This window comes from Hypanus sabinus, chromosome 17 (assembly GCF_030144855.1).
Source record: "Hypanus sabinus isolate sHypSab1 chromosome 17, sHypSab1.hap1, whole genome shotgun sequence".
NCBI lineage: Eukaryota > Metazoa > Chordata > Chondrichthyes > Myliobatiformes > Dasyatidae > Hypanus > Hypanus sabinus.
The window spans coordinates 41,443,847-41,469,611 of NC_082722.1; the positions used below are offsets into that span (position 1 = coordinate 41,443,847).

Below are 25,765 nucleotides of genomic sequence, written 5' to 3' on the forward strand. Positions count from 1 at the left end.
TTTGATTACTTTTTTTTAACAACAGATCAACATCATCCCCTCTGCCTTCCTGCCTATCTTTTCAGTACAACAGCTATCCTTGGACTCTAAGCTCCTAGCTATGATCTTTCAGTCATTATGTCTACATCATACATGCCAATCTGCAAATTCACTCACCTTATACTGTATACTGCTTCCATTCAGATCCAACAGCTTCAGTCCTGTATTCACTCTTCTCGATTTTATTGCACCATGCTCAACTTTTTGATTCTTAACTTTGAGGTCTGACCAACATCTGCCTCTGCAACTTCTCCACTAACCGTTCTGTCACTTTGATTCCCATCTCCCTCCAACTCTTGGTTTAAGCCTCACAGTGAATATTAACAAACCATTTTGGTAGATTAGTCCCCCTCTGGGTGCTAACGGTCCCTTCTGTACAGATCCTACCTTCAGTGGAAGAGAGCCCAATGATCCAAAAATCTTCTGCCCTTCCTCCTATACCAACTCCCTGGCCACATATTAAATTGTATAATCTTTACTAGCACATGGCACGAGTAGCAAACCTGAGGTCACAACCCTAGAGGTCCTGTCCTTTAACTTGGCCCCTAACTCCCTATGCAGAACTATATCACTCGTCCTACCCATGTCATTGGTGCCTACATGGACCACGACTTCTGGATGTTCACCCTTCCACTTAGAAATGCTGAGGACTCTATCCAAGATATCCTGGCCCCTAGCACCCAGTAGGCAAATAACATCTGGGAATATCATTCTCACCCACAGAAACACCTGTCCGATCCCCTAAATAACGAATCCCCTATTGCCACAGTGGCTTCTTACCTCCCCCCCACCCCCTTCTGGAGTTACAGAGGCAGTGTCAGTGCCAGGGACTGGACCACTGTGCCTTTCCTGTTAGTTCATTCCCCAACAATAGACAAAGTGACAGTACCTGTCATTGAGGGGTATGACCACAGGGGTATTCCACCTTACTGATTGTCACCCAGTATACTGCACCATTAGTGTAACTACCACTTTATATACCCTATCTATCACCCCTTCAGCCTCCCAAATGATCCAGAGTTCATCAATTTCCAGCTCCAACTCCTTAATGCAGTTTATTAGAAGATGTAGCTGGATGCACTTGCAGTAGTCGTGGTTAGGTATGCTGGGGGTCTCCCTGCCTTCCCAACCCTGCAGGAGGGACAATGTCCTACCTGAGCAGATATAAAAAAGGGAAGGAAAAAAGAACTTTGCTTTCTCTGAGTGAAGCCTCTCCGTGAAACCTTGACTCTCAACTCTGTCAATAAACCAATTATTTAGAATCAAATGATCTTGCCTGGTGTCTTGGAGCTCTAGCCTTGCCTTTCCCAATATGCTTTACTCCTGCCAGATTTACACTCTCTCCTGTGATGTCTTCACTTCCTCACTTAAGAATTATTCCTATTAGCTGTTGAGATGCTCCTTAAATAGGCTCATTTTATGATGTGGTACCTGTGAAGTACAACTGAAGTTATTCCTGTCACTTAATCTGGGGGCGAGTGTTTTCAAACTGATCAACTCTTAGAATTTTTCTGGGGAAAAAGGCCTATGACTAACTGACCAAGGTAGCAGGTGAAATATCCACTCAGGGCTGCCTTCTCTTCTAAAGATATTTGATTCTTTGGTATGGATAGCAAGGCACTGCACCAACACAGCTGACTAGTAGGTTGAACTGAAATGTCTAGATTTCATCTGTAGCTTCTCAATGTCTATCTGGGCTGTTTTGTTCGGTAGCTTAGATGAACTTTGAACTCAAGGAAGGTGCTCTCATTGCTGAAGGAATGTATATTTAATCGGCTTGAAATAATAGGTCTTTAATGCATTGTCTGAATGCTTGTATATGCCATCTCCAGCATGGAATACCTTTGAGTTCAGATTTATTTATCACACATGCATCAGAACAGTGAAATGTGCAGTTTATATATTCCAACAGACCCAAGGATTTAAAAAGCAAACTTGAAGAAATTTACAGATGCTGGAAATTCAAGCAACACACTAAATGCTGGATGATGGGTCTTGGCCTGAAGTGTCAACAGTGCTTCTTCCTATAGATGCTGCCTGGCCTGCTGTGTTCCACCAGCATTTTGTGTGCGACACCCAAGGATTGCTGGAAGAGACCACAGGTGTCACCACATACTCTGGTGCCAACATAGCATAGCCACAATACACAACACAAGAATCTACAATGACAACAGAACAGCAGCAAAATAAACCCTTTTCCCACCCCTTCTTGCAAATACTAGGCCTCAAACTCCAGGACAGCCTACCTCCAGGCTTCCAGTCCTTGGTTCAGACCTCCACGCTCCAGTCCTTTTAGGTAGCTTGGCACTGGCCATGAGGAACTTTTCTGCTACCTCCATATTTACAAATTCAGAAACTTTCTTTTCAGCATGGATTTTTCAATGTGGCAATTCATGAGCATAAATATGACTTGACAAGTTACACTTTGGAGACGTTGGTAAAGATAGCAAGTCCCTGTGTACCAAAAAATGCATTTTTTAACCATAAAATCTCAGTTTGCTTGCTCTATATTGTAAGTACAATCTTTTGTTCCTGAAACCTCTGCAGAGGGTCTTCACATATGGGCTTTACAGTCATTCCTACTCTTGGATCACTGGAGATATTACAGCGTGACTCCTGTGGTTAATGAAAATTGTTCCAGTGGTATGGTCACTGAGTGTCCATTGAGTGCTAGAGAAAGCTAGTTTGAACATGCAAGATCTTGACAGATGTTCTCGTAATTTGGTATTGGTGATAGACTGAGGAGCCTCATTACCATTTTAATTGGGGTTTAAATGAAGAATATAGCAGGTTATGACATTTAATTTTCTGTTGAATGATGGCCATTTTCTTGAGGTTCAAGATTGATATTTTATTGTATTATAATTAACACTACAAGGTGCACACCCGACATTAGTGCTTCAGACTTTTCTTGATATGGATTATGCCGTGAAGTACCAAGTAAAACTTTATTTTACTCAGAACTTCAATCAAGGTAAAATTGATCATTTCATAGTATACTGCTTTCTTTAAAAAAAAACTTTGAAAGGCTATTGGCATAGCAAGACAATTTCTATGTATTGTTTTTTTTTACAATGTTCTTTCTAAACAGAAAAAGCATATAAAATTACATTTGGAGCACGGGTTGGATCCTAAGTTAACAGACACAAATATTGTAGTGGAAGGTTGTTTCCAGAACAAACATTGTTTGTTATCCCTTCACTTTTCCCCACCTACCCTATTTCTGCAGCAGCAAAAATAAATGGTATTACAGTGGTTTCTGGATTTGGATTCTCTTCAAATTTGAAAATGTATTTGTGTAAAATAAGGGAAAAATGAAGTACTATTAATACAGTATGATGTATGACTGTGTGTATATATATCACTTACAATAAATATGAATGGGTACCAATGAGTCACTCGCTACAGCATACACACTCTAGTTGGTCCAGTTTCTGGATATGTAGTCGTTGTTGCTTTTTGAAAGTGGTCATTGTAGTGTTAGGATAAGTATTTTATATTATCTGCTCATGCCTGAATACTGTCTAGTTTTACTGCTTGCAGATAGGAACTATCAGTTGCTGAGAATATCATACAACATTGCTGACCTCAAAGCCTAAATTAAGGTCATGGTGAATGAGCCCCAGATACTACCCTGCAGCTGGGACCATTGACCTTTAACAAACAATTAATTTTGTAAGATATGATTTAACCATTGCACATCAAATGGAAAACAAGTCCTGTGGTCAAGATAGCACTGGCGAACATCAATTCCTCAGGTGAGGTCCTCCAGATAGTCCACAAAACTGTTGATTTCACTTTTCGCACATCTTCTCTTCACCTTAAATGCAGTTTGAAGATCGACTGAGTGATCTAGTACTTGGCTGTCTCAGAGAACATTCCAGGAGATGAGCACCAACCTTGTGGTGAAGCTTAAAGCCCATGCTCAACTCCATTTCACCAATTAAAGTGTCGAGGAAGATTGAAATGGTGACGTGAATGCGGAAGGCGAGTGAGGGTTCAGCACCAACTAACTGCTTCTTGCATGCTGTGACTGATCACTACCGGGTACACTGTTTGTGGGTGATGGCCTATAGCTCACTGGTGCAGGATAAGGTGTCTGTTTGTGACCACCTATTTCCTCTTTGATCTCCCTCTACACTTTAGTGGTCTTCCTTTGTCTTCAGAGGATGTTACCTAAGTTCTGTGATTTATGAACAGCTTCCGTGTTTTGTGGCTATCTGGAGAAGTTATCTCAGTTGTCTACTGTGCATATACAGTGGCATGCAAAGGTTTGGGCACCCCAGTCAAAATTTGTTACTGTGAATAGCTAAGCAGGTAAAAGATGACCTGATTTCCAAAAGCCATAAGTTGAAGATGACACATTTCTGTAATATTTTAAGCAAGATTACATTTTTATTTCTACCTTTTACAGTTTCAAAATAGCATAAAAGGAAAAGAACCCAAAGCAAAAGTTTGGGCACCCTGCATGGTCAATACTTAGTAACACCCCCTTTGGCAAGTATCACAGCTGTAAATGCTTTCTGTAGCCAGTTAAGAGTCTTCCAATTCTTCTTTGGGGGAATTCTTCCTTGCAAACGGCTTCCAGTTCTGTGAGATACCTGGGCCGTCTTGCATGCACTACTCTTTTGAGGTCTGTCCACAGATTCTCGATGATGTTTAGTTCAGGGAACTGTGAGGGCCATGGCAAAACCTTCAGCTTGCGCCTCCTGAGGTAGTCCATTGTGGATTTTGAGGTGTGTTTTTGATCATTATCCTGTTGTAGAAGCCATCCTCTTTTCATCTTCAGCTTTTTTTTTACAGATGATGTGGTTTGTTTCCAGAATTTGCTGGTATTTAATTGAATTCATTCTTCCCTCTATCACTGAAATGTCCCCATGCCACTGGCTGCAACACAAGCTCAAAGCATGATTGATTCCAGTTGGCTAAGTATTCTTTTCATGAAATTCTGCAACCTTTTCTCCAAACATGCCTCATTGCGGCCCAGAAGTTCTATTTTAACTTCATCAGTCCACAGGACTTGTTTCTAAAATGGATCAGGCTTGTTTAGATGTTCCTTTGCAAGCTTCAGACGCTGAATTTTGTGGTGAGGACACAGTAAAGGTTTTCTTCTGAAGACTCTTCCATGAAGATCATATTTGTGCAGGTGTTGCTGCACAGTAGAACAGTGCACCACCACTCCAGAATCTGCTAAGTCTTCCTGAACGTCTTTTGCAGTAAACGGGGGTTTTGCTTTGCCTTTCTAGCAATCCTACGAGCAGTTCTCTCAAAGTTTTCTTGGTCTTCTAGACCTCAACTTGACCTCCAACATTCCTGTTTAACTGCCATTTCTTAATTACATTACAAACTGAGGAAAAGGCTACCTGAAAACATTTTGCTATCTTCTTGTAGCCTTCTCCTGCTTTGTGGACATAATTTATTTAAATTTTCGGAGTACTAGGCAGCTGCTTAGAGGAGCCCATGGCTGCTGATTGTTGGGATCAGCAATCCAGGGGTTTGAGGAGTCAGGGTATTTCTAAAGCTTTGAAATTTGCATCACCTGGCCTTTCCTAATGATGAATGTGAACAAGCCATAGCCTTATCTGAGAGCTCAAATCTCTTGGTGCCCAAACTTTTGCATGGTGCTCCTTTCCTTTTTTTGCCCCACTCTAAAATTGTACAAAACAAAAATAATACACTAATCTTGCTTAAAATGTTGAAAAGAATGTTTCATTTTTAACTTTGACTTTTGGAGATCAGTTCATCTTCTACTTGCTTAATAATTCACAGTAACAAATGTTGACCAGGGGTGCCCAAACTTTTGCATGCCACTGTACTTAAATAATAAATTTACCTTTGACTTTAACTTTTAACTAAGTTCCTTGTAACTACACTACATCAAATACTTCCATTTTTGCCCCATTTGGAATTCAGCTGTCAATATTTCAGTCAACTATGATAAAAGCTGGAAATAAATTATTCTAATGACACTCAGACTAGGCAATAAATACCACGTTGGCAAATCCTGACTGCCAAATCACTGACAATCAGTATCATTACAATGGTGGTGATTCATCCAGATTTCCAGGTTTTAGGTCTGAAAGCCTTTGTCAGAAAATGTCAAGAGAAAAGGGAGGGATGAAGACAACAAAGGGAGTATCTTCTGCAGAGTGAGACTAAATGTGTACTAATGGCAGTTAGTTATATTGTACTTTAAGTACCACTAATAGTAGGGTCAAATAGCAGGCTAGGCTGCAAAGGACAGAATAAAAAGGATGTGGGAAGTAAGTCGATATTTGCCTCCTGTTTGTATCATATTCAACAAGGACTTTAAGTCATACTCTGGAATTAATTTCATAAACAGCAGCTACCTGCTTGTATGGCTTCGCTATTTCCTGTGGGTTCATAACATCTTTCCACAGACCTAGTTTCTGCATGTCATGTAAAAGAGCAGGTTTTACAATTAAGACATGGTTAATATGATCAGTCACAGGTGGACAAATCCAATCCACTCCATTCCTCACAATTGAGGAGAAAGACTAGTTTGCACAGTTCAGGAATTTAAGGACCTGCACTGCATGGTATCTCTAAACAAACATTCATAAGGAAATATGTTAAGAGATGCAAATATATTGGAGAAAAATATGGCATAACTAGGATTAGATTTTATAGACATTATAGTAATTAACAGTTGGAACTAGCACTGCATAAATTAGCGATCTTGAATAACAGACAAGTACAATGATTTCTTGAAGCATCAGCGTAACTGAAAACAAATCAAAATCCATTTCCTAATTATACAACTTCTAAGGAATCAGATATCAGAATATAACACTATGTTTAGGTGTTTTGCCAAAATCATGTAATGCACAATTGAACTTTAACCACTTTATATTCTTAATCTCTAAACCATACACCAAAATGGTCAAAGTTAACCACAAGTATGTATTGTTCATACTAAGTATTTGGCCTCCACACTACACCCCACTGAGAGGCTGGAAAACCACCACTATATAGTAGTTTAAAACAAAATAATTGTTTATCAGCTGTTAAGACACCAATCATCTTAGAGTTTACTATTTAAAATACTATGCCTCGACTCTGCTGGAAATCCTCCATCAAATGCAGCATTAAGTACATCATCTAAGCAAAAAGCAGTTATAAAATCCAGATCTTCTCTCATGTTGGCTGGAATCTCATCAAGGTCCTTCTCATTTCTCTTCGGTAGTATGACTCGCTTCAGACCGGCTCTATGTGCAGCTAAAACTTTATCTTTTATTCCACCCACCTGTTGTAAAACAAATAATTATTTTCAGTAGAATTACTGATTTAAATAAGACAATAAAACAAACAATAATAAACACTGTTTAAACTACAAGAATAACTTCCCTCAATGAAGGAGAATTGGTTTTCAAATCTAGTATCTATTAAGCAGCTCCTGATACTGCTATACTGCACAAATGAGATTAGGCTGACTGGTACAGCAGCAAGATGTCAGCCACTGTTTACCTTGAGTTATGAGAGCTGGGTGCAAAGACTGTCATGCATCTAAGATTTCTGCAGGAATTAAGGTGGATGAGAAATCAGCAGATTCAGCAAAATGGAAAAATACTTGAGCAGAAGTTGAAGATGCAAAGTGGAGGTTAATGAAAGTATTTTCTAAATCAATACTGAAGTTGACAAGAACCCTCTTGGACAATGAAAACAACAACCATAATTGTTTACCAACTGGTATTCCTCTGCCATGTCATTCTCACAAATAACCTGCCACTGATACCTTCAACGTGGTGGGTTCACTCACAAGATTACATCCACTTTCATTCAAACCTACTTCACTCTTGAATTTCAGGTTGACTGAAAGCATTATGTACATACAGGAAGTGAATTTTAGCCACCACAAGTAAAATAAAATAGCTTTGTATGAATGGAAGTGTGTTCTGGTCTGTCACATTCCATTGGGTTTAATAAAATTGAATATCAGGTGCAGAGTAGAACATACCAGATATTTAACATTACTGGCCAGGAATTAACTAAAAGGTGATTTAAATATCAAACCAGATTAAACTTAAATATTCAAGAATTCTTTTATTTTTGCTAAAATATTCAGTTATAAAATGGTTATCACAGGAGACCCATTTGGCAAATTCTAATGTGTATCAGTTCTCCAATGGAGCTGCTTCACCTTCTGGTCCTATCTACACCATTTTTATTTAATTCCCCAGGAAAACCACAATGAAAGCATCAATAAGTACCAGAATTTTATGCCTTATTAAATGCTTTCTCAATCCACCCTGCCATTTTAAATAATTTGTAGATGGTCTCTGTTCCCCCACCTCTTTTGCTCTATAAAGTCTCTCCTTATTCATCCTACCAAATGGTCTTCTCCACATTAAACCACATTTTAATGAGTCTGTCACTATTCTCTTTGTATTTCATAATTAGTTTATATTAATGTCCATATCATTAATATTGATAAAGAAAACTAATGGCCCTCATTGATCATGTAGAAATATTCATTTTACTCCAATCAAAAATACAAACCAGCACAACCTACTATTACTTATCCAATTTCCCTCCTTCCCAAGTTATCAATATCCCATTTAGCTATTGTAGCACAAACTTGAACAAACCAGTGCTGCTGTTGGTGACTCCATGAACCTTGTAAGATGTCCCCTCTGATCAATCCAATAATAATAATGTTCAAAAAAGCTGAAGACATGTATTCGATCCTTTATTAGCAACTACCAAAATATACAATCTTGAAGCAAATAAAACTAATGAAACCAAAACTAGCAATATTAAACATACTGAATTGAAGTGGTCTCCAAAAGATATGTCACCTGGAGATACCCAGCTCTAAAACTTCAGAGAAGAAGTATGAATACATGACTTAAGTGATCTTAACACTTACTCCCTTCTTTTTTACCACACCCCCACCCATGTGACTAACTACCATAGTAATAGCAGGCAGCCATCGATCCCAGGGGACCATGGATTAGCACCTCTGGTGGACTGTGTCCTCTCCAGGGCTCAAGCCTGGACAGGAAGATTTGAAGAATCAGCTGTTGCCCATGCAGCAGGTTCCCCCTCTCCACATCACTGATGTGGTCTAAGGGAAGGGCAAGTGCCGATACAGCTTGGCATGAGTGCCGTTGCAGAAATTGGCAGAGTGAAGTTGTGAACAGCATCAAACTGCCTTAGGGACCCCGGCTCTGGATTTCTTCGTCGGGGTATACTGCCTAAGCCTTTCCCATGGGTGAGTATGGCCGCAAGGCAGTGGAGATTTAAAATCAGAGCTTTCCTTCTCCTGGGCGGGCCGCAGTCCAAAGCTGACGAGCCCCACCTGCCCAAAGCAATTGGTTTTCAGGCACTAGTGGTCTGGCTTTGCCCCTTCTCATCAGTAGGAACAGTTCCACCAGGCCTAGTAGCTAAGCCACACATGAAGGCCAAGAGTTGGACTTGGTTGTCAGAGGCTGTTAGAGTCGCACACCATTTGGAGCACTTTATAGTAGTGGGAGCTTATCCCCACTACCATCCCAGCTATGACAACACCATAATAAATATAATAAATGTGCAACACAGAATGCAATGCAGATAGAAAACAGATGCATGGCTCCTAAATTATGACTTAACTTTTCTGATAGGCCATTGTGACATTTTAACAAGACCTTCTAGAAATATACCACATTCAATTGTATTGTCTACATCAACTGTTACATCAAAAGACTTATCAAATTGGTTAGTATAATTTATCAATGAATTGGCCTGCTTTGCCTTAATCTTCCTCCAGTTGGCTGTCCCAGATAAATGTTTCTGAAAGCTTTTGCACAACAAATGAAACTAACATGCTGTACTGCTGGAATTATCCTTATTCCCTTCCTTAAATAAAGGTTCTGCTTGTCCTAACCTATTAGCATCTGTTCTATCCAGACTCACATGATAGTGATGTGGACTTAATTTTGATTTTTTAAAGTAATGTTAGTATGGAGATTGAACAATATGCTTTTAAATATTTTATCTAGTTTGTCAATTAAAAGTTGATTAAATAGTCCTATAGTGTGCATAGTATAGTGTACTGAACACTTACTGGCAGAACAAGGCCTCGGAGCGTTATTTCGCCTGTCATGGCTACATCAGAGCGTACTAAGTGGCCACTGAACAGAGAAGCAAGGCAGGTTACTATAGTAACTCCAGCAGATGGTCCATCTTTTGTGACGGCTCCAGCTGGAAAGTGCAGATGTATGTCTGTGTTGTCAAGGAGATCGAAGCTTCCAGCAGCTAAGTATAAAGAGAAGAAAATTTGTTACTGTCCAGATTATAGAAACACATTTCTATACATAAATTTGAATATACTTTTCCTAAAAGTATGCTTCTGCAGATCAAGTAAGAAGCCAGCATGAAGTATTCATAAGCTTTGAGTTCTCTGTTTGGGGTGCCTATGTATTTAGTGAATTAAAAATAGGAATGTTGTGCAGTATCTTCTTGATAATTTAACAATTAAATTGAGCTTCTCAATTCCCACTTAGATAATTCAAATTTGTCAGAAAATTTATTTGAATAATTAGGTGGGTAATATAGATGAATTACATTTTCAAAACAGTTCCCAAACATTCTCTCAAACATGAAACTGGGGGAGGAGCACCAGAGGGAAGTGATGGGGACCCAAGGAGATAATGTGAGAGGAAAAAAAGAAATGGAGAATGTGAGGGTGGGGATATTACTGGAAGTTTGAGAAATCAATGTTCATACAGTCAAGTTGGAGGCTATCCAGATAGAATACAAGATGTTGCTCCTCCAACCTGACTGAGTGGCTTGATGGTATGAACATTGATTGTGTGTGTTGCTTAAATAATTGACCATAGTTTCTTCTGGGATGATCAGCATTTATTACTGGATACCAACTTTGATTTTGCTGCTAATTTTTGCATAGTAAATGTTACTGCTTAATTTCAGGTTTGATAAAACTATTTGTTGTATACTTAATTGAGATTTACATTCCATCTTGTACAGTTTACAGTTTTGATTGTGTGATGGAGAGCACAAGGTAAACACACACATAAACCATTGCCTTGTCATTCTATTGTCATTGCACTGAGTGTGTGCACTTCAATGTCTTCCGCAGTACACTCTCATAATGGGTCCTAAGCCGAGTTGATGCACTCGGGTTGGCCTTTCCCGCCATACACAGCAGAATAGTCCATTTAAAGATGTTTTGTTCTAGTACAATTTTTAAAAAAAACTGTTTGCCCTTAGCAGGAGAGAGAAAAGGGACTACCAGGAATTTACACTGAACAAGAATAAGTACGAAGCTATTGTTGAGCTTTCTGGTAAATATCTGTGTAAATATTGACAGTTTCCACTATTTTCGCCAATTTTGTAAGTTTGATTTTTGGCGCACCTACTAAACACCCTGGCACTAAAGTGCTAAGAGACTCCAACCACTTTTCCTTAGGTCTTAACCTACGTATCTAACATTGTCAATAAGTGGTTGCTGAAACTCAAATTTTCTATACGTACCATTTGTTAAGTGATATTTCTTAGCATTACTGCGTAACCAACTTATTGCGAGATGGGCTGATTCCTTCATAACATCTCCTAACTGTCCTGTTAAAGTGAGCTGACCCTCTCCTTCCATTCGACTCGCTTCCACAAACATAATCTCACCACCCAATGGCGTCCAAGCCAAGCCTATTGCCACCCCAGGCTGACTAAGACGCTGGGATACCTGCATTGCAAAAGAAAAATAATTAAGCTATTTAAATTGATCATCAAGAAACAACTACTTAAAATTTATGAGTAGTCTTCTAAAAATTCAAAGCATTGCCTTTTCTGGAGTTATGCACAATACAAGATAGAATTCTCAGATCTAACATGCTATTTTAGGATATGGTAGGTACATAGTATTTGGACAGGAAGAAGAAAAATCAGCTGATAAAATAACTTGGTAATTCCTGCTCTCAGATGGAAACGTTGGTCACCATTGACAGAAATACTAATATGGCCATGGCATCTATAGGGATCAAATTTCCTTTCCAAATAAGGGCAGTCTGGGTGAACTAGCAGCACAAACAGTATGTTGATACTTAACGCAAATTCAAATCAACCAAAGTGATTTAGGGGCTACATATAAAGTATCCCAAGCTACATTTTTAAAAAAGCATCAGGAAATGTTCCACTTGTGAAAAATCAAGTCATCACTTTTATTGTCATTTCGACCATAACTGCTGTGTACAGTACATAGTAAAAATGAGACAATGTTTTTCAGGACCATGGTGTTACATGATCCGAAATCTGAAATGAAGATATTCTGCAAATGCATCAGGTCAGGCAGTACCCATAGAGGAAAATTTAATACACCCTGCTTTCTCCCGCACTGATGAAGGTGTCTGGCCCAAAACAATGTTTCTCTTTTCACAGATATTGCCTAGCCTGCTGAGTTTTTCCAGCATTTTCTGCTTTTGTTATGTGACATGTCATCAGAACTAGAAAACCTGTGACATATTGAAAGGCAGGAGACAGGAGGAACTAATATTGTGACATAAATTTAAAGAAGAAAAATAAACTACGAATGCTGTTAAAGTGATAAAAAGAAGGAAAAGGAGCAAAGTTTTCTGTAAATGTTGGACTGATCATAGAATCAGGAAGCTCAAGTTCAGTGCTATTTCCTGAAGTCTTATTCTATTTGAATTTACCATGGCTTTCTTGCTGTTCTGTGCACCTTACTGAACATATTCTGAATGAAGTAGCTACACTGATGAGGTAAGGGTCACTATGTAAACAAAAGTCAAGATTACCAGAAATGTGTTGAACCAAAGGAAACGGCTATTAAGTTAGAATCATTCTTGAATTTCTGAATGATGCAATTCGTAGTTATTTTGAAGCTTTACCTATTTTTATTCTAGATTGGGTATTCTAGTGCCCTAGTATTAACTAATGAGTAATCAGTCAAATACATAAATACTGTCTGAGCTAAATGGATTATTTCACTAAATGTTCATTTAACCTCCAACTAAAGAAAGTTAAGACAAAATTTCAACGTCTTTAGCAAACATTTAAGCCCAGAACAATTGTTACTTCAATGAATTATCTTACTCAAATCCTTAATTCTTATTACAAGATTAATCCTTAAAGTAACAAATCTTTGTCCATCTTTATTTTTAGCATTACGTAATATCAGGATTTAAGAGAAATCAAGGGAAAGCAATTTATTGCTTCAGTGCTTAAGTGTCTTTATTCAGGTTTTTATACTTCCCCAAACATTTGTTACCAATTAGATAAATAATCAATCTATCAGAAATTATCAAACATTTGATTAAATGGTTTATTTTGTTTAACCTAGACTGTTAAAAAAAATGCAAAACTTTGGTTCATGTCTAAATACGGAAGAATGACTCCAGATTAATAGCTCTTCCCTTTGGTTTAACACAACATTTCTATGAATGTTATCTGGTGGTTAAACCAATTCAAATAATAGAATGCTGCATATTGTAAGTAATAACACTATACAACACAGCAGCTGGTGGAAGCAATGTCATAATTAGGAGCACGACAGTAATGTTTACTGGATGCTTGATTATATTTGAAAGAGTAGCTGGCCTTCACTTTGCACCAATTTAAAGTAAAATTCCATTACTTTCATGTAGCACTGAAATCAACTGCTGTGATTCTTGTGAGCATTTTAAGCATTAAGCATCCTAAGTAACCTAATAGTTGAGGAAGTCATGACATTCCAATTCACACCTCTGATAGAAACACTTGTCCAAATGTTAATTACAACACCCACACAATGAAAAAAATCTGCTTAGGAGAGTTTTCAATGAAATTAACCCCGTCTGAATTAATAGTGAAATTGATTTTTTTAAAAATGAAACAGTTAAAAAAAAGCTATACTGAAAAATCTTATTCCTCAGCAATTTATAATTTTGCTAAAGTCTGACTTTTGTGCCAACTTAATCATATTAACAAGAATCTTCTGAACAGATACTTATGCCAAAATCTGAACTTGACAGAAGCAGAAGAGCATCCATCATAGGAAGAATAATAGATCATCTATTTTCACTCCTTGTCGATTTCTCAGCCATTTTAACCCTAACCTTCAGAGTGTCTACTTTCACCTTAATGCTTCAGAAAAAAATTGCACATTTAAAATCTAAGCACATGTTCAAGCTGCATAGTTTTTTAAAGAGTGATATTATATTTGCATTTAATTAGCATCAAGCTGAAACTATTGTGTAAAACAAACATATCACCATTTTATGAATATTCAGGTAACTGCAATAGAAATATTCTCCTAACATGGCAAAGTAGTAAAACTATAAACTCAATCCTACCTCCATTTCATAAATGGGAGGTCCCAGAATGTCTTTCAATGCATGCCTATCTATCACAATTGGCATTTCAGGTGGCAATGCAAGATCTGTTACACCAGCAATAGATTCATCTTTGGTCTCCTCCGGGACACATTCTTTGTCTTTAACATAGGAAAAATTAAGTTAGCTTATTTATAAAGGCTTCATTTTACTATGCACTTTTGACAATGAAAATTCATATATTGTATACAAAATAGAAAAATAAATCATGAACTTAGGGAGGAATCAAGAGTTAAGAATAAACTCAAACATCTGAACATTTCAAACAGCAACACTGCAGTGGAAGTTCCATAAAAAGGACGTTGCCATGGGGAAGGAATGCATTTCCAATATTGACCTACCTCTTAAATAAACATAGTACAATATATAAGCAATGTTATTAATGGTTCATATCTCACAAACCTCGAAATGAAAACGCAGGATCTTTCCCAGTCACTTTCAGAATATATGGGATTCAGCTCAATAGAAAGTATAAATCTGTACCTGCTGAGCCTAACTAGTTAAATATGACATATATAAGCTACATCCAAAAGAAACAATTTTAGTCTATCCAATGTATGCAGACACCATATGAATTACAAAGATTTTCTTTAAACAACCTTTATTCCCTTTGTCAAAGTCATACTTTCATATTTGTTAGGAAACTTAATTCTGTGTCTTAAGTTTAAGCGATTTAGATGCTTTGAATGAAGAGGAAATTCAGTGCAATAACAAAGCTGTGTTGCATTGTCAGACATGCTATGCTATGAATTACATAGTGTCTATAACTTCAGGTGGCTGTTAAAGCCCTACAGCATTATTTAAAGCCTGTGGTGTTGTCCCTCAATTTTAGTTAATACTTTTCTTTCAACTGAACTCCAAAAACAAGCCTAAGTGGGCATTATTTCATTGTTCATGACATTTTGTTACTGGATTTGCATTTTGATAGATTTGATAAAGTCCAAAATAAATACAAATTCAAACTAAATCTGGTTTCCTTTTCTTTTGCTATTCACAAAGCTAGTTGCCTGAAACTGTAAGGTTTCTTTCATCTTACATTTCTGTTGAGGTAACTGGCTTCTACATATACATTGTTATCAGGGTGGAGCCTGAAATCTGACTGCAGATTTTCCTTCCCTAAGGCTAAGAGTAGGCCAGATGGGTTTTCAAACAGTAATTCATTGTTTCATAGTTAACATTACCGATACCAAATTTATTTACTTAACCAACTTAAAACTCCCTTGGTGGGATTCAAAAATCATATCTGTTATATTTATTCAGGTGAATAGATCACCTCATACAATCTAACCCAGGCAAGAAAATTTCCTTCAAACCTTTGTTGAATTTAGTAATGTTGCACTCTCTCATAATTATTTCCCCCAGTTTAGAACTCCTCCACAAGCTGAAACATGTCCTTTTATTTACCCAAATGTACACCCATAGTTTTCCAAGGAGCTTTAACACTGTATAGCCTTGGTATTTATTCCCCCCCAGAGTTCCTGGAGGCTACTCAGTTTGTCCTAATTCATAACTTCTCAACTTTGGAATTATTATATTTATTTTCTAACTATCATGTAATTTGGACTCCAAAACTTTGCATTCATCTCCAAGTCTCATCAAGATTCGATGAATACCTAGATCTCTCTGCATATGTGTCACTTTCAAGAGAAAACATGCAAATAAATTATAAACAAGCCAATTGTTGTTTGTCTTCAATAGCTTTTTGAAGCTTTCCACGCAGCACATGATTAGATTAATGCTGGCTCCTGTCAGACTCCAACATTTATTAAAAATGTACTGAGAAAGAGCACAATTGTAATTTTCAATGATCTCACTAAAGCAACTGAATGATAAAATTAGATTCATAATTCTTGTTACATGGATGAAGAGTTGCTAATCAGTCACATTTTGTGATCCTTATTTTGAACAATGCCTAATATAGAGTTATACAGCACAAAATGGCCCTTTAGCCCACACAAGCCATCAAGCACCCATCTTTACTAATCCCATTTACCACACATCACATGTCGCCTTAGAAGTGCACTTGAATACGAACACCATTTCTGGATTTCTGTGCTTTTTTATGAAATGAAGACCGGGAGGATTGGGCTGAGAGGTGTGAGAACATGTAGGTGGGGAAATTAAATTGGGTCAGGTAAAGCAACTATTTGGGCACAATTAGGACACCAGTATAAATAATAACCATCTATAAAAGGTAAGAAATAGAAGCAAGAATGGACTCTTCAACTTGTTCTTGCCTTTAATTGGTGACCTTTTACTTTTGAACCATTTTCCAGTCCCCTCTATGGATGTGAACTGCAAGATTCCTCTGTTCCTTCACACTGTCGAGAATTCTGCTTTCAAATTCAACCTTCCAAAGTGAACCACTACACTATTCCAGGTTGAACTCCATCTGCCACATTTTAGCACAGCTCTGCACCTATCAATGTCTTGTTTTAACTATGGCCACATACCATTGGTCATCAACCTCCAGGCAGAATACACTCCATCTACAACCATCCTCTGCCTTCTATGGGCAATTCTGAATCCACACAGTGAAGTTTCCTGGATCTCATGCCTCCTGACTTTCTGACTGAGCCTTATCAAACATCTTACTAAAATCCATATACACCACATCCACTGCTCTACCTTCATCCATCAATACATTTTTTCACATCTTCAAAGAATCCAGTCAGGCTCTTGAGGCATGACCTGCCTCTCACAAAGCCCTGCTGACTATCCCCAATCAGTTTATGCATTTCCAAATGCTCACAAATCATATGTTGCCTGGATTGAGGAGCTTGCCTTAAGAAAATAGGTTGAATGAACTCGGTCTTTTCTCCTTGGAGCGGAAGAGGATGAGAAGTGACCTGATAGAGGTGTACAAGATGATGAGAGGCATTGATCATGTGGTTAGTCAGAGGCTTTTTCCCAGGGCTGAAATGGCTAAAACACGAGGGCACAGTTTTAAGGTTCTTGGAAGTGGGTACAGAGGAGATGTCAGGGGTAAGTTGTGGTGAAGGTGTGGAATGGGCTGCTAGCAACTGTGGTGGAGGCAGATACAGTAGGGTCTTTTAAGAGACTCCTGGATAGGTACATGGAGCTTAGAAAAATAGAGGGCTATGGGTAACCCGAGGTAATTTCTAAAGTAAGTACGTGTTTGACACAGCATTGTGGGCCAAAGGGCCTGTATTGTGCTGTAGATTTTCTATCTCCAATATTTTGCCTACACTGAAGTAAGTGTCATTGGTCTATAATTCCCAGCGTTAATCTTATTTTCTCACATTAATAAATGCTCAGTATACCAAATATACCCAAGAAATTTAACACAATTTAACAGAACACAAGGACAAATGCAACAAACAGCTACTGTTTGGATCAAACTGAATGATGTACTACACTGATAATAGCAATACTCAGTTGTATGTACAATGGATTCCGGTTAATTGGGACCATTATATTTTGACCCAATTAAGCGGCTTCCCCAATTAGCTAAAGTTTCATGGAAATAGTTGAAAAGATATAAAAAAAAACAAACTGAGCAACAAATTATTTAAGGGCAACACGAGTGAATCTGCAGATGCTGGAAATAAATAAAAAACACAAATGCTGGCAGAACTCAGCAGGCCAGACAACATCTATGGGAGGAGGTAATAACGATGTTTCGGGCCGAAATCCTTCATCAGGAGGTGAAGGGTTTTGGCCAGAAACGTCGTTATTACCTCCTCCCATAGATGCTGTCTGGCCTGCTGAGTTCTGACAGCATTTTGAGTTTTTTATTAACAAATTATTTAATTATGTTTGTATAACTTTTAATACCTGTTGATGCAATGACAATATTAGCACATTATTTATCTATAGTATAAGGATTAGACATGATTATATAAAAAAAAATCAATTTTTACTATTTTTTCTAGCTATACAAATGCTGTCACAAGTACAAATTTTAACATTAAAATCCAGGTCAATGTAATATAGTTATTAGAGACTGCATATTAAAACCATTGAACTACATTTTTTTCCACAGAAGTTACACTTATTCATGCAAGATGGACTATGATTGTGTACACTGTGGCCCTTTCCAGTGGATGCAAGGAATAGAATAAATGGTACAAATCAGTATTATGAAAACCTGTCACTAAACTGAATCAGGTTAGTAACATCAGAATATTAATAAAAGAAAATTATTAATTATAATTGGCTCACTCCTCTACATTATCAGATTTTTACTGGAAGGGAAGTTACAGTTACAGAAACAAATTCTGTGTTCAAATTACCCTAATATATACTTACTATCACATTAGTTTTCATGATGTTTCACCGAATATTCGGTTCAATTAATGAGGAAGGGACATTAGGAAGTCACAGTTTTAATACCCGGCTTTGGACAAAGACACAAATAAATTCCTACAAAATTTCCACTTAAAGTTTGAAATATACTTAATCTATTAAAATGTGCTTATGAATATGATATGAATCCTAAACTACTTTCTGGAAATTCTGTTTCATTAATATTCAAAATATTTTCAAAATTAATTGTAGAACATCTGAAGTATATGAAAATACTAATGATTTTATAGCTGATAATTCATCATCCAGCAAATGGATTCTGAATATACATGTGTGTGTATATTAATAACCCAGCATCTGCTGAGTTGGAAATACTGGTGGTTTGACACATCACACTGACATCCCTATTCCTGACCTGAATTCCACTTATCTGGTGTAACAGAAAACAATCATGTGTCTGTCTAGGTACCATATCTGATGCGGACATTGGTGACCATTGTGAAGGACCAGGGTGAGCATAAAACTGGGAGAGCAGATTAAGGTGAAAAAAGAAGGGGTTTTATTTATCCAAAATAATTACAAACTCAACAGAACTGTTCTAGAGTCCAAACTTGAATCAGCTAAACAGAACAGAACTGTGTTACAACAACATATTAAATACTCCTCAAACTAAGGGACACCACTCCTCTCCTGACTGCGGGTTTATATTCAATGCTGGCCAGTCCATAGTAAATTGCAGGGGAGAGAAAACATTTGTCTCCTTAAAAAGATACAGCATAAATGAAGCAGCTCCAGAGAACACCCCTCTGGCTATAGCAGAATGGCACAATCCAATTATCCAGCCCCATCTACTTAGGCTGGTGTAATGCAACAGCTCAGTAGTTTACCAGATTATCAGGAGGATGGTCGGCTACAGGACACTTTAATATGGCCGGTTGATGGTGCGGCTGGAAATTGCAGCCACCACAACCATGGTTTTCCATACAGATCTATCCCTCGTTCTTTGGATGACTTCCATTTCCTTGATGTGTAGCCACCTGGCTAGGCTTTCGATGTACGTCTTCCTCTCGGTTTGCTCCCCTCGATCTTTCCAGAGAGTATGAGTTTTCCTAGTTCTTCTTTCTGCATAATGTGTCCTAGGAATCTGAGTTGTCTTTCTCTTATTGTTGGTACAAGTGATCTACCTGCTTGGCCTCTTCTGAGAACTTTTTCATTTGATGTGTGTGTGGTCCATGGTATTTTTAACATTCTCCTGTAGAACCATAATTCAGCTGCTTCTAGTCTCTTTTCCATTACTGGGGATATGGTCCAGCATTCATTTCCATGAGTCAGGATAGAATAAATGTAGCACTGCAGTTTTTAGTGTACATGCTCATCTTTCTGTTTGTTAATACGGTCTTCATTTTTTGGAAAGCTTCTTTTCCCATTGCTATTCTGCATTTGATATCTGTGTTGCACCTGCCATCTCTTGTTATTAGGCTGCCAAGATATCTGAATTTGTTGATTTGTTTGATGTTTGTATTTCCAATCTTGATCACACATTGTGGGATGTTTGTCTCTCTGGAGATGACCATGCTTTCTGTCTTCTTGGTGTTGATTGAGAGGCCTCTGTGATTACTTTCTGCTGCCACTATAGTAAGTATTTCTTGAAGTTTTGTTTCTGGAGTCAGCTGTCAGTACGATGTCATCAGCATATCTGATGTTATTTACATTATGGCCTCCAATTGTGAATCCTTTGATGTCTTTAATACTTCAAGATATTTTCACCATACAGGTTGAATAAGTCGGGTGAAAAGACACAACCTTGACTCCCCTCATGATATTCACATGATACTCACTTCTCCTTCTATTCTGATGGATGCTGACTGGTCCAGTATAAGTTTCTTAAGAAATGTTTATCTTTTTATGTTTATGATTAGTAAAACAGATTGGAATCAAGTGACACTGGGCAAGGTCACTTGATTCCAAACAACTGGTTTACTAATCATTACAGAATGTCTCTATGGTGCTTCCCACTCCCTCCCCTTTTTCTCAACCACGATTTCCCTTCTCCCTGCACCATTCCCATTCTCAGTCCACAATAGAGACTCATATCAGAATCAGGTTTATCATCACCTCACGTCATGAAATTTTTTTTTTGCAGCAGTAGTACAATGCAATACATAAAAATTACTAAGACATTGTGCAAAGGTCTTAGGCTATCTATATGTGCCTAAGTCTTTTGCATGGTACTGTATTTTGAAATAATTTGGCCAGAAGGAATTAGAATTAGCATGCAAGTAAAAACTCCAAGAGAAGGTATATTGCTGGGTCTAGTAATAGGAAATGAATCAAAACAAGCAAAAACAGTATAGCAAACAGATATGCAGCAATAATCACGACACAATAAAAGTTAAGGCAAAGTTGACATGGACACAGTTGGAGGAAAACCAAAGTAACGAGTTGCTAAAAAAAATTTAAAAGGCAGTTAAGTGAAACCAGAGAAATATTTGCTCAAAGAAATAGGCTTGCAGAGTGGAATATTAAAATGAACAGGAAAATTAAATTCATTTTGCTGGAAGGAACAAGCTAACCATTAATGATACATTGTGAGTTAGGAACAGGGACAAAATTGAAAATTAAGTTTAAAAAAACAGAAAAAATAACAAAAGGAATTCTGAAATAATTCATAAGTAGGACAATACAAACCTATACAACAACGTAATTGAATGAGCACTAAATAAATGCTCAGACAAAAGTTGAGCTGAATGGGGTGCCATAAGATGCACATTAGAAACACACAGTAAATGTCATCCATGAAACCTAACATGTTAGACATGGCATAACATGCAAGAACAAAAACATATAAATATAGTTAAGGCAGGGAAAGGAGAAAACAAATATATTAACCAAAAATTAGAGAGAAACATCATCGTGCTGAGATGAATCACATTTGTTGCAATGCTTTCAACAGTAGTTGTATGAAGAAAAATATTTATTAACATGTTCTCCAACTTTACCTAACTTGTTATCTCTATTTCTATCACAACTGGTTATCCTGGCTATCATCATTTTGACTCAGTGTTTTCCTGTTTTAGTACTCTCTACTCTATTGAGATGTTCTATAGCTTTATTATAAGCAACATAATAGAGACAGGGAAACTTAATTTGAGCTCAACTGTTACTCCTACTACTACTACATTAACTCATCTGCTCTCACTCTATTACAGTTTCCCTATGTTATAGCCATTCACCTTCCACCTTTCTGGCATCTAACACTAGCTTTTTCTCCCCTTTTTCTTTGGAATCCCTATGACCTGACACTAACTCTTTGTCCTTTTATAAATGCGGCCAAATCTGCTAAGCGTTTGCAGTATTTTTTGTATTTACCCATCATGTATTGCTTCTAAACCTGTCTAATCCTTTCACACAAAGAATTAGAGAGAATATTAAATCAGTCCTGCATTGATTGGAGACCTCATAGCAGTACTGATCAAATAGTGAACATCAACAGTGTTGGCTAAGCATCCACAGTATTAGATAACTGTAACAAATGAATTATATTCTTCAAAATCTGTGGAAAAACATGAAGGACTGAAATAGAAACAAATGCAAGTGCTGAAATTGAAAGAGCTTCGGATTAAGACAAATACTTGAACAGTAATAGAGTGAACTGAGCCAAGTGTTGTATCAGATACAATTGCCATTAGGAGTTAAAAACTTGTAGAAAGAATAATTCTTCAGCCTTATAAGTGAGTGGAACACCATGCTGCATAATTGAAGTTAAACAACAAATATGAACGTTCCAATATTCAGTTCCCAGGATTCTGTCTGGAAGTAGTGCTCACAAAGGATGTTTTCCTCAACATGTTCAAGTACTTGTGCCTCTAAATTTATATACAAGGTCACAACCAAGTATCAGCAAGAAACGCCAGTCTCTGAAGCAATACTGCCTACCACGTATATTTTTATACAGCTTCTGATTTCTCTTACTTTTCAAACAGCACTGCAGCTAGCAACAACTACAACTACAAAATCAGAGGCTTAAACTTTTTTAAAAAATCTTACAAAAATATCCTGATAAAGAGAGTATACAATATCTTGCAACTCTGATCTAAAAATAAACAGCAACAGTTATTTTCCTTCAGGAAAATGCTGACTATCAAACAAGGACATGCTGTCACCACAGACATTTTTTATATAGCAAACCCAGGGAACTGGTTTCTACTGTAAAACACATGAACTTGAAGGACCAAACAGACCTTCCATGCGAGGCAGCACTTGATTTGCAAATCTGTTTGGGTCATCTATTGAATCCGGTGCTCTCAACGTGGCCTCCTCTACACTGGTGAGACTGCCAGAAATTGTGGGACTGCTTTGTTGAGCGGCTCTGCTCCAACCACAAAAAGAAGGATTTTCTGGTGCCAACCATTTTAATTCCTATTCCAACATGTCAGCCCACAGCCTCCTTTTTTGCCACTATGAGGCCACTTTCAGGGTGGAGGAGCAAACCCTCATGTTTCGTCTAGGTAGCCTCCAAACTGATGTCATGGACTTTGATTTCTCCTTGCAGTATCTTTTTTCTTTTCTCCCCCCCCCCCCTTTCCCTCTTCTTCTATTCCCCATTCTGGCCCTCTTACCTCTTCTCCATGTTGCCTCCCCTCATTCCCCTTCTCCCATGGTCCACTCTCCTCTCCTTTCAGATCTCCTCTTCTCCATGCCTCTACTTTTCCCACGCACCTCAGATTCAGTTTATTGTCATTTAGAAACCACAAATGCAATGCAGTTAAAAAATGAGACAACGTTCCTCCAGAATTATATCACAAAAGCATATGACAAAACAGACTACACTAGAAAATCCACATAACGTTTGGCAATCCCCAATCCAGAGTCCGGAGAGGCTGCTGCGTATTAATATCGCGCCACCATCTTAGCACGTTCCCCGGAAAGGAGCTCCAAATCCCCAGACAAACAAGACCAAAACCAAGACCTGGCTTCACCCAACACCTCTGCGTTCCCCTACACTACTTTTTTCTGGCAGTTTCCCTCTTCTTTTCCAGTCCCGATGAAGGGTCTCGATCTGAAATGTCGACTGTTTATTCATTTCCATAGATGCTTCCTGGCCTGCTGAATTCTTCCGGCATTTTGTGTGTGTAACTCTGGATTTCCAGCATGTGCAGAATCTTATGTATATAAACTTAAATATACAAGTTTTCTCCAGCAATTTTCCATGGAAATCCAAGAGTTAACTGGAGCTTCACAAGCAGCACAGAATAATAAGGGACACAAGAAATTCTGCAGATTCTGGAAATGTCCATCACACATACTGGCCTGCTGGAAAAATTCAGCAGGCCACCCAGCATCTATGGAGGGAAATAAACAGTGGATGCTTTAGGCCAAAACCCTTCAACAGGACTCAAGGGACTTAGGAACAATGATCTCTACCCAAATATCTCTGTCACTCAGTGGAATGCAGAAAATAATAACATGGCATTTAAACTGAAAATGCTAACCATAATATTAAAGTCATTTGATTGGATGAAATATCTATGCATTCTTAATTCACATTTCACAGAAATGTAATATTCGCCTGTTATGTTACTGTAAACTGAAAAAATCTGTTTAAATTAATCTCACTCTCATTGGTCTGTAGCCTGTAGGGTATAGTACATCGAAAGCCTGTCGAGGTATTTTGTATGCATCAATTAAATCATTGCTAAGGTTCTTGTGGCTCAAAGAAAACAATCACAGCCTAACCATCCACTGCTTCCACAAACAAAATTCTCCAGTGATGGCAACATTGTTCTAACTGTCCTCTCTGTAATATCTTTCTGGTCAGCAAATCTATATACGATGCTCCAGCTGAGACCTGATTAAAATGGAGATTCCTACATGGCTCTCTGATCTCATAAAGGCAAGTATTCTCGATGACTCCCTAATCAGCTCTTCTCTCCATCTTTCTAATGTCAAGGATCAAACAAAGGTCCCTCTGATCCTTTACAGTTATTAGTTGCTACAAATTATCTACTTGTTGATATTGTACTCGCTATGATCTTAAGTAACAGAGCAAATATGTAAAGCCATATGAGCTACCTCTATTTAAGTTATGACTTCCATAGACACATCTCCCAAGCTACATACCATAAAGCACCCACCTCTGGAGGAATCTGGGAAGCTAACTTCACCAAAAATGCAAAAACAATATTCTCAATGGACAATCTATAACATGAAAAAATTCAAAACAAAAAACTGCTGTAAAAAAAAACATTCAACAAGTCATTAATTGTGGAAAGATACACAGAGTTAACATTTAAGGTTGAAGATTCTTTTTGGATATTTAGTTCTGTTGAAAAGGTCAACATCAGTTGTTTCTTTGAACAAATTCTGACCTGCTGAGGGGTTTCACCGCATCTTGCTTTTTAAAATTTTTTTAACCAGAAGGGCATATTTGATTTCTGGAAATGCACCATGTTAATTCTTACTTTATTCTTTTTATAGCCTTGCATGGCAGGAGAATCAGTGAATATTGATGAAGGCCAGTTAATTCAATTTATAAGTTGGGCAATAAAAATTAGTTATTATCTGAAATACACAAAGGATTAATGTGGCAGCTAAAGTATTCAAAGTTCAAAGTACATTTATTTATTATCGAAGTGTGTATACATTATACAACCTTAGGTTATGTTGCCTAAGAGGAAACCACAAATAAAATAAAACCCATAGGAGTTTTAAAATTAGAACATCAACCACCTAATGTGCAGAGAAAAAAAACAAATGACGCAAATACCAAACACAAGCATATACAAGACAGGAGTATTGATTTTGAAGTCCAAGCAGAAACAAGTTGAAATCTGGGTGTCTAAGTGAACAATTACTGACCAAATCTGCGCAAGAGGAGTTGATCATTTCCAAAGATCTCTCATTGCATTATCTCAACAATCACTTGTGTTATAGGAAGTAAAATTTTCAAGTCATCATTAATGTACATCCACTGTTCAAATCTTGGTCACAATCATTAAAGATTTACATCTATTAAAGTACTGTTAACAATTACACAGAAACAACACTAATAATTCTAATGATGACCTTAAAGAAAGCTTCCACAATGATCCAACAATTTTTACTGCCTG

General features: G+C 37.6%; 2 protein-coding genes across 6 annotated transcripts in view; one reads left to right on the top strand and one right to left on the bottom strand.

The window, feature by feature from the left end:
- Positions 1-25,765, top strand: part of siah1 (siah E3 ubiquitin protein ligase 1) — a 77,151-nt gene that overhangs the window by 36,869 nt on the left and 14,517 nt on the right. For 3 of the 5 annotated variants that reach the window (XM_059992910.1, XM_059992914.1, XM_059992913.1), the window contains one exon: positions 18,394-18,518. The exons of 1 other annotated variant lie outside the window; for it this stretch is intronic. The gene's annotated coding sequence lies outside the window, so the exon portion shown is untranslated. The remainder of the gene's footprint in view (positions 1-18,393; positions 18,519-25,765) is intronic. One more of the 5 variants, XM_059992911.1, reaches the window with a different exon arrangement.
- lonp2 (lon peptidase 2, peroxisomal) overlaps positions 2,874-25,765 on the bottom strand; it is a 72,292-nt gene continuing 49,400 nt past the window's right edge. The window contains exons 12-15 of the mRNA XM_059992908.1: positions 14,349-14,488; positions 11,536-11,743; positions 10,106-10,296; positions 2,874-7,306 (exon numbers count right to left, since the gene is read on the bottom strand). Of these exons, the coding sequence (XP_059848891.1) occupies positions 7,085-7,306; positions 10,106-10,296; positions 11,536-11,743; positions 14,349-14,488 (761 nt within the window). The 3' untranslated portion in view covers positions 2,874-7,084. The remainder of the gene's footprint in view (positions 7,307-10,105; positions 10,297-11,535; positions 11,744-14,348; positions 14,489-25,765) is intronic.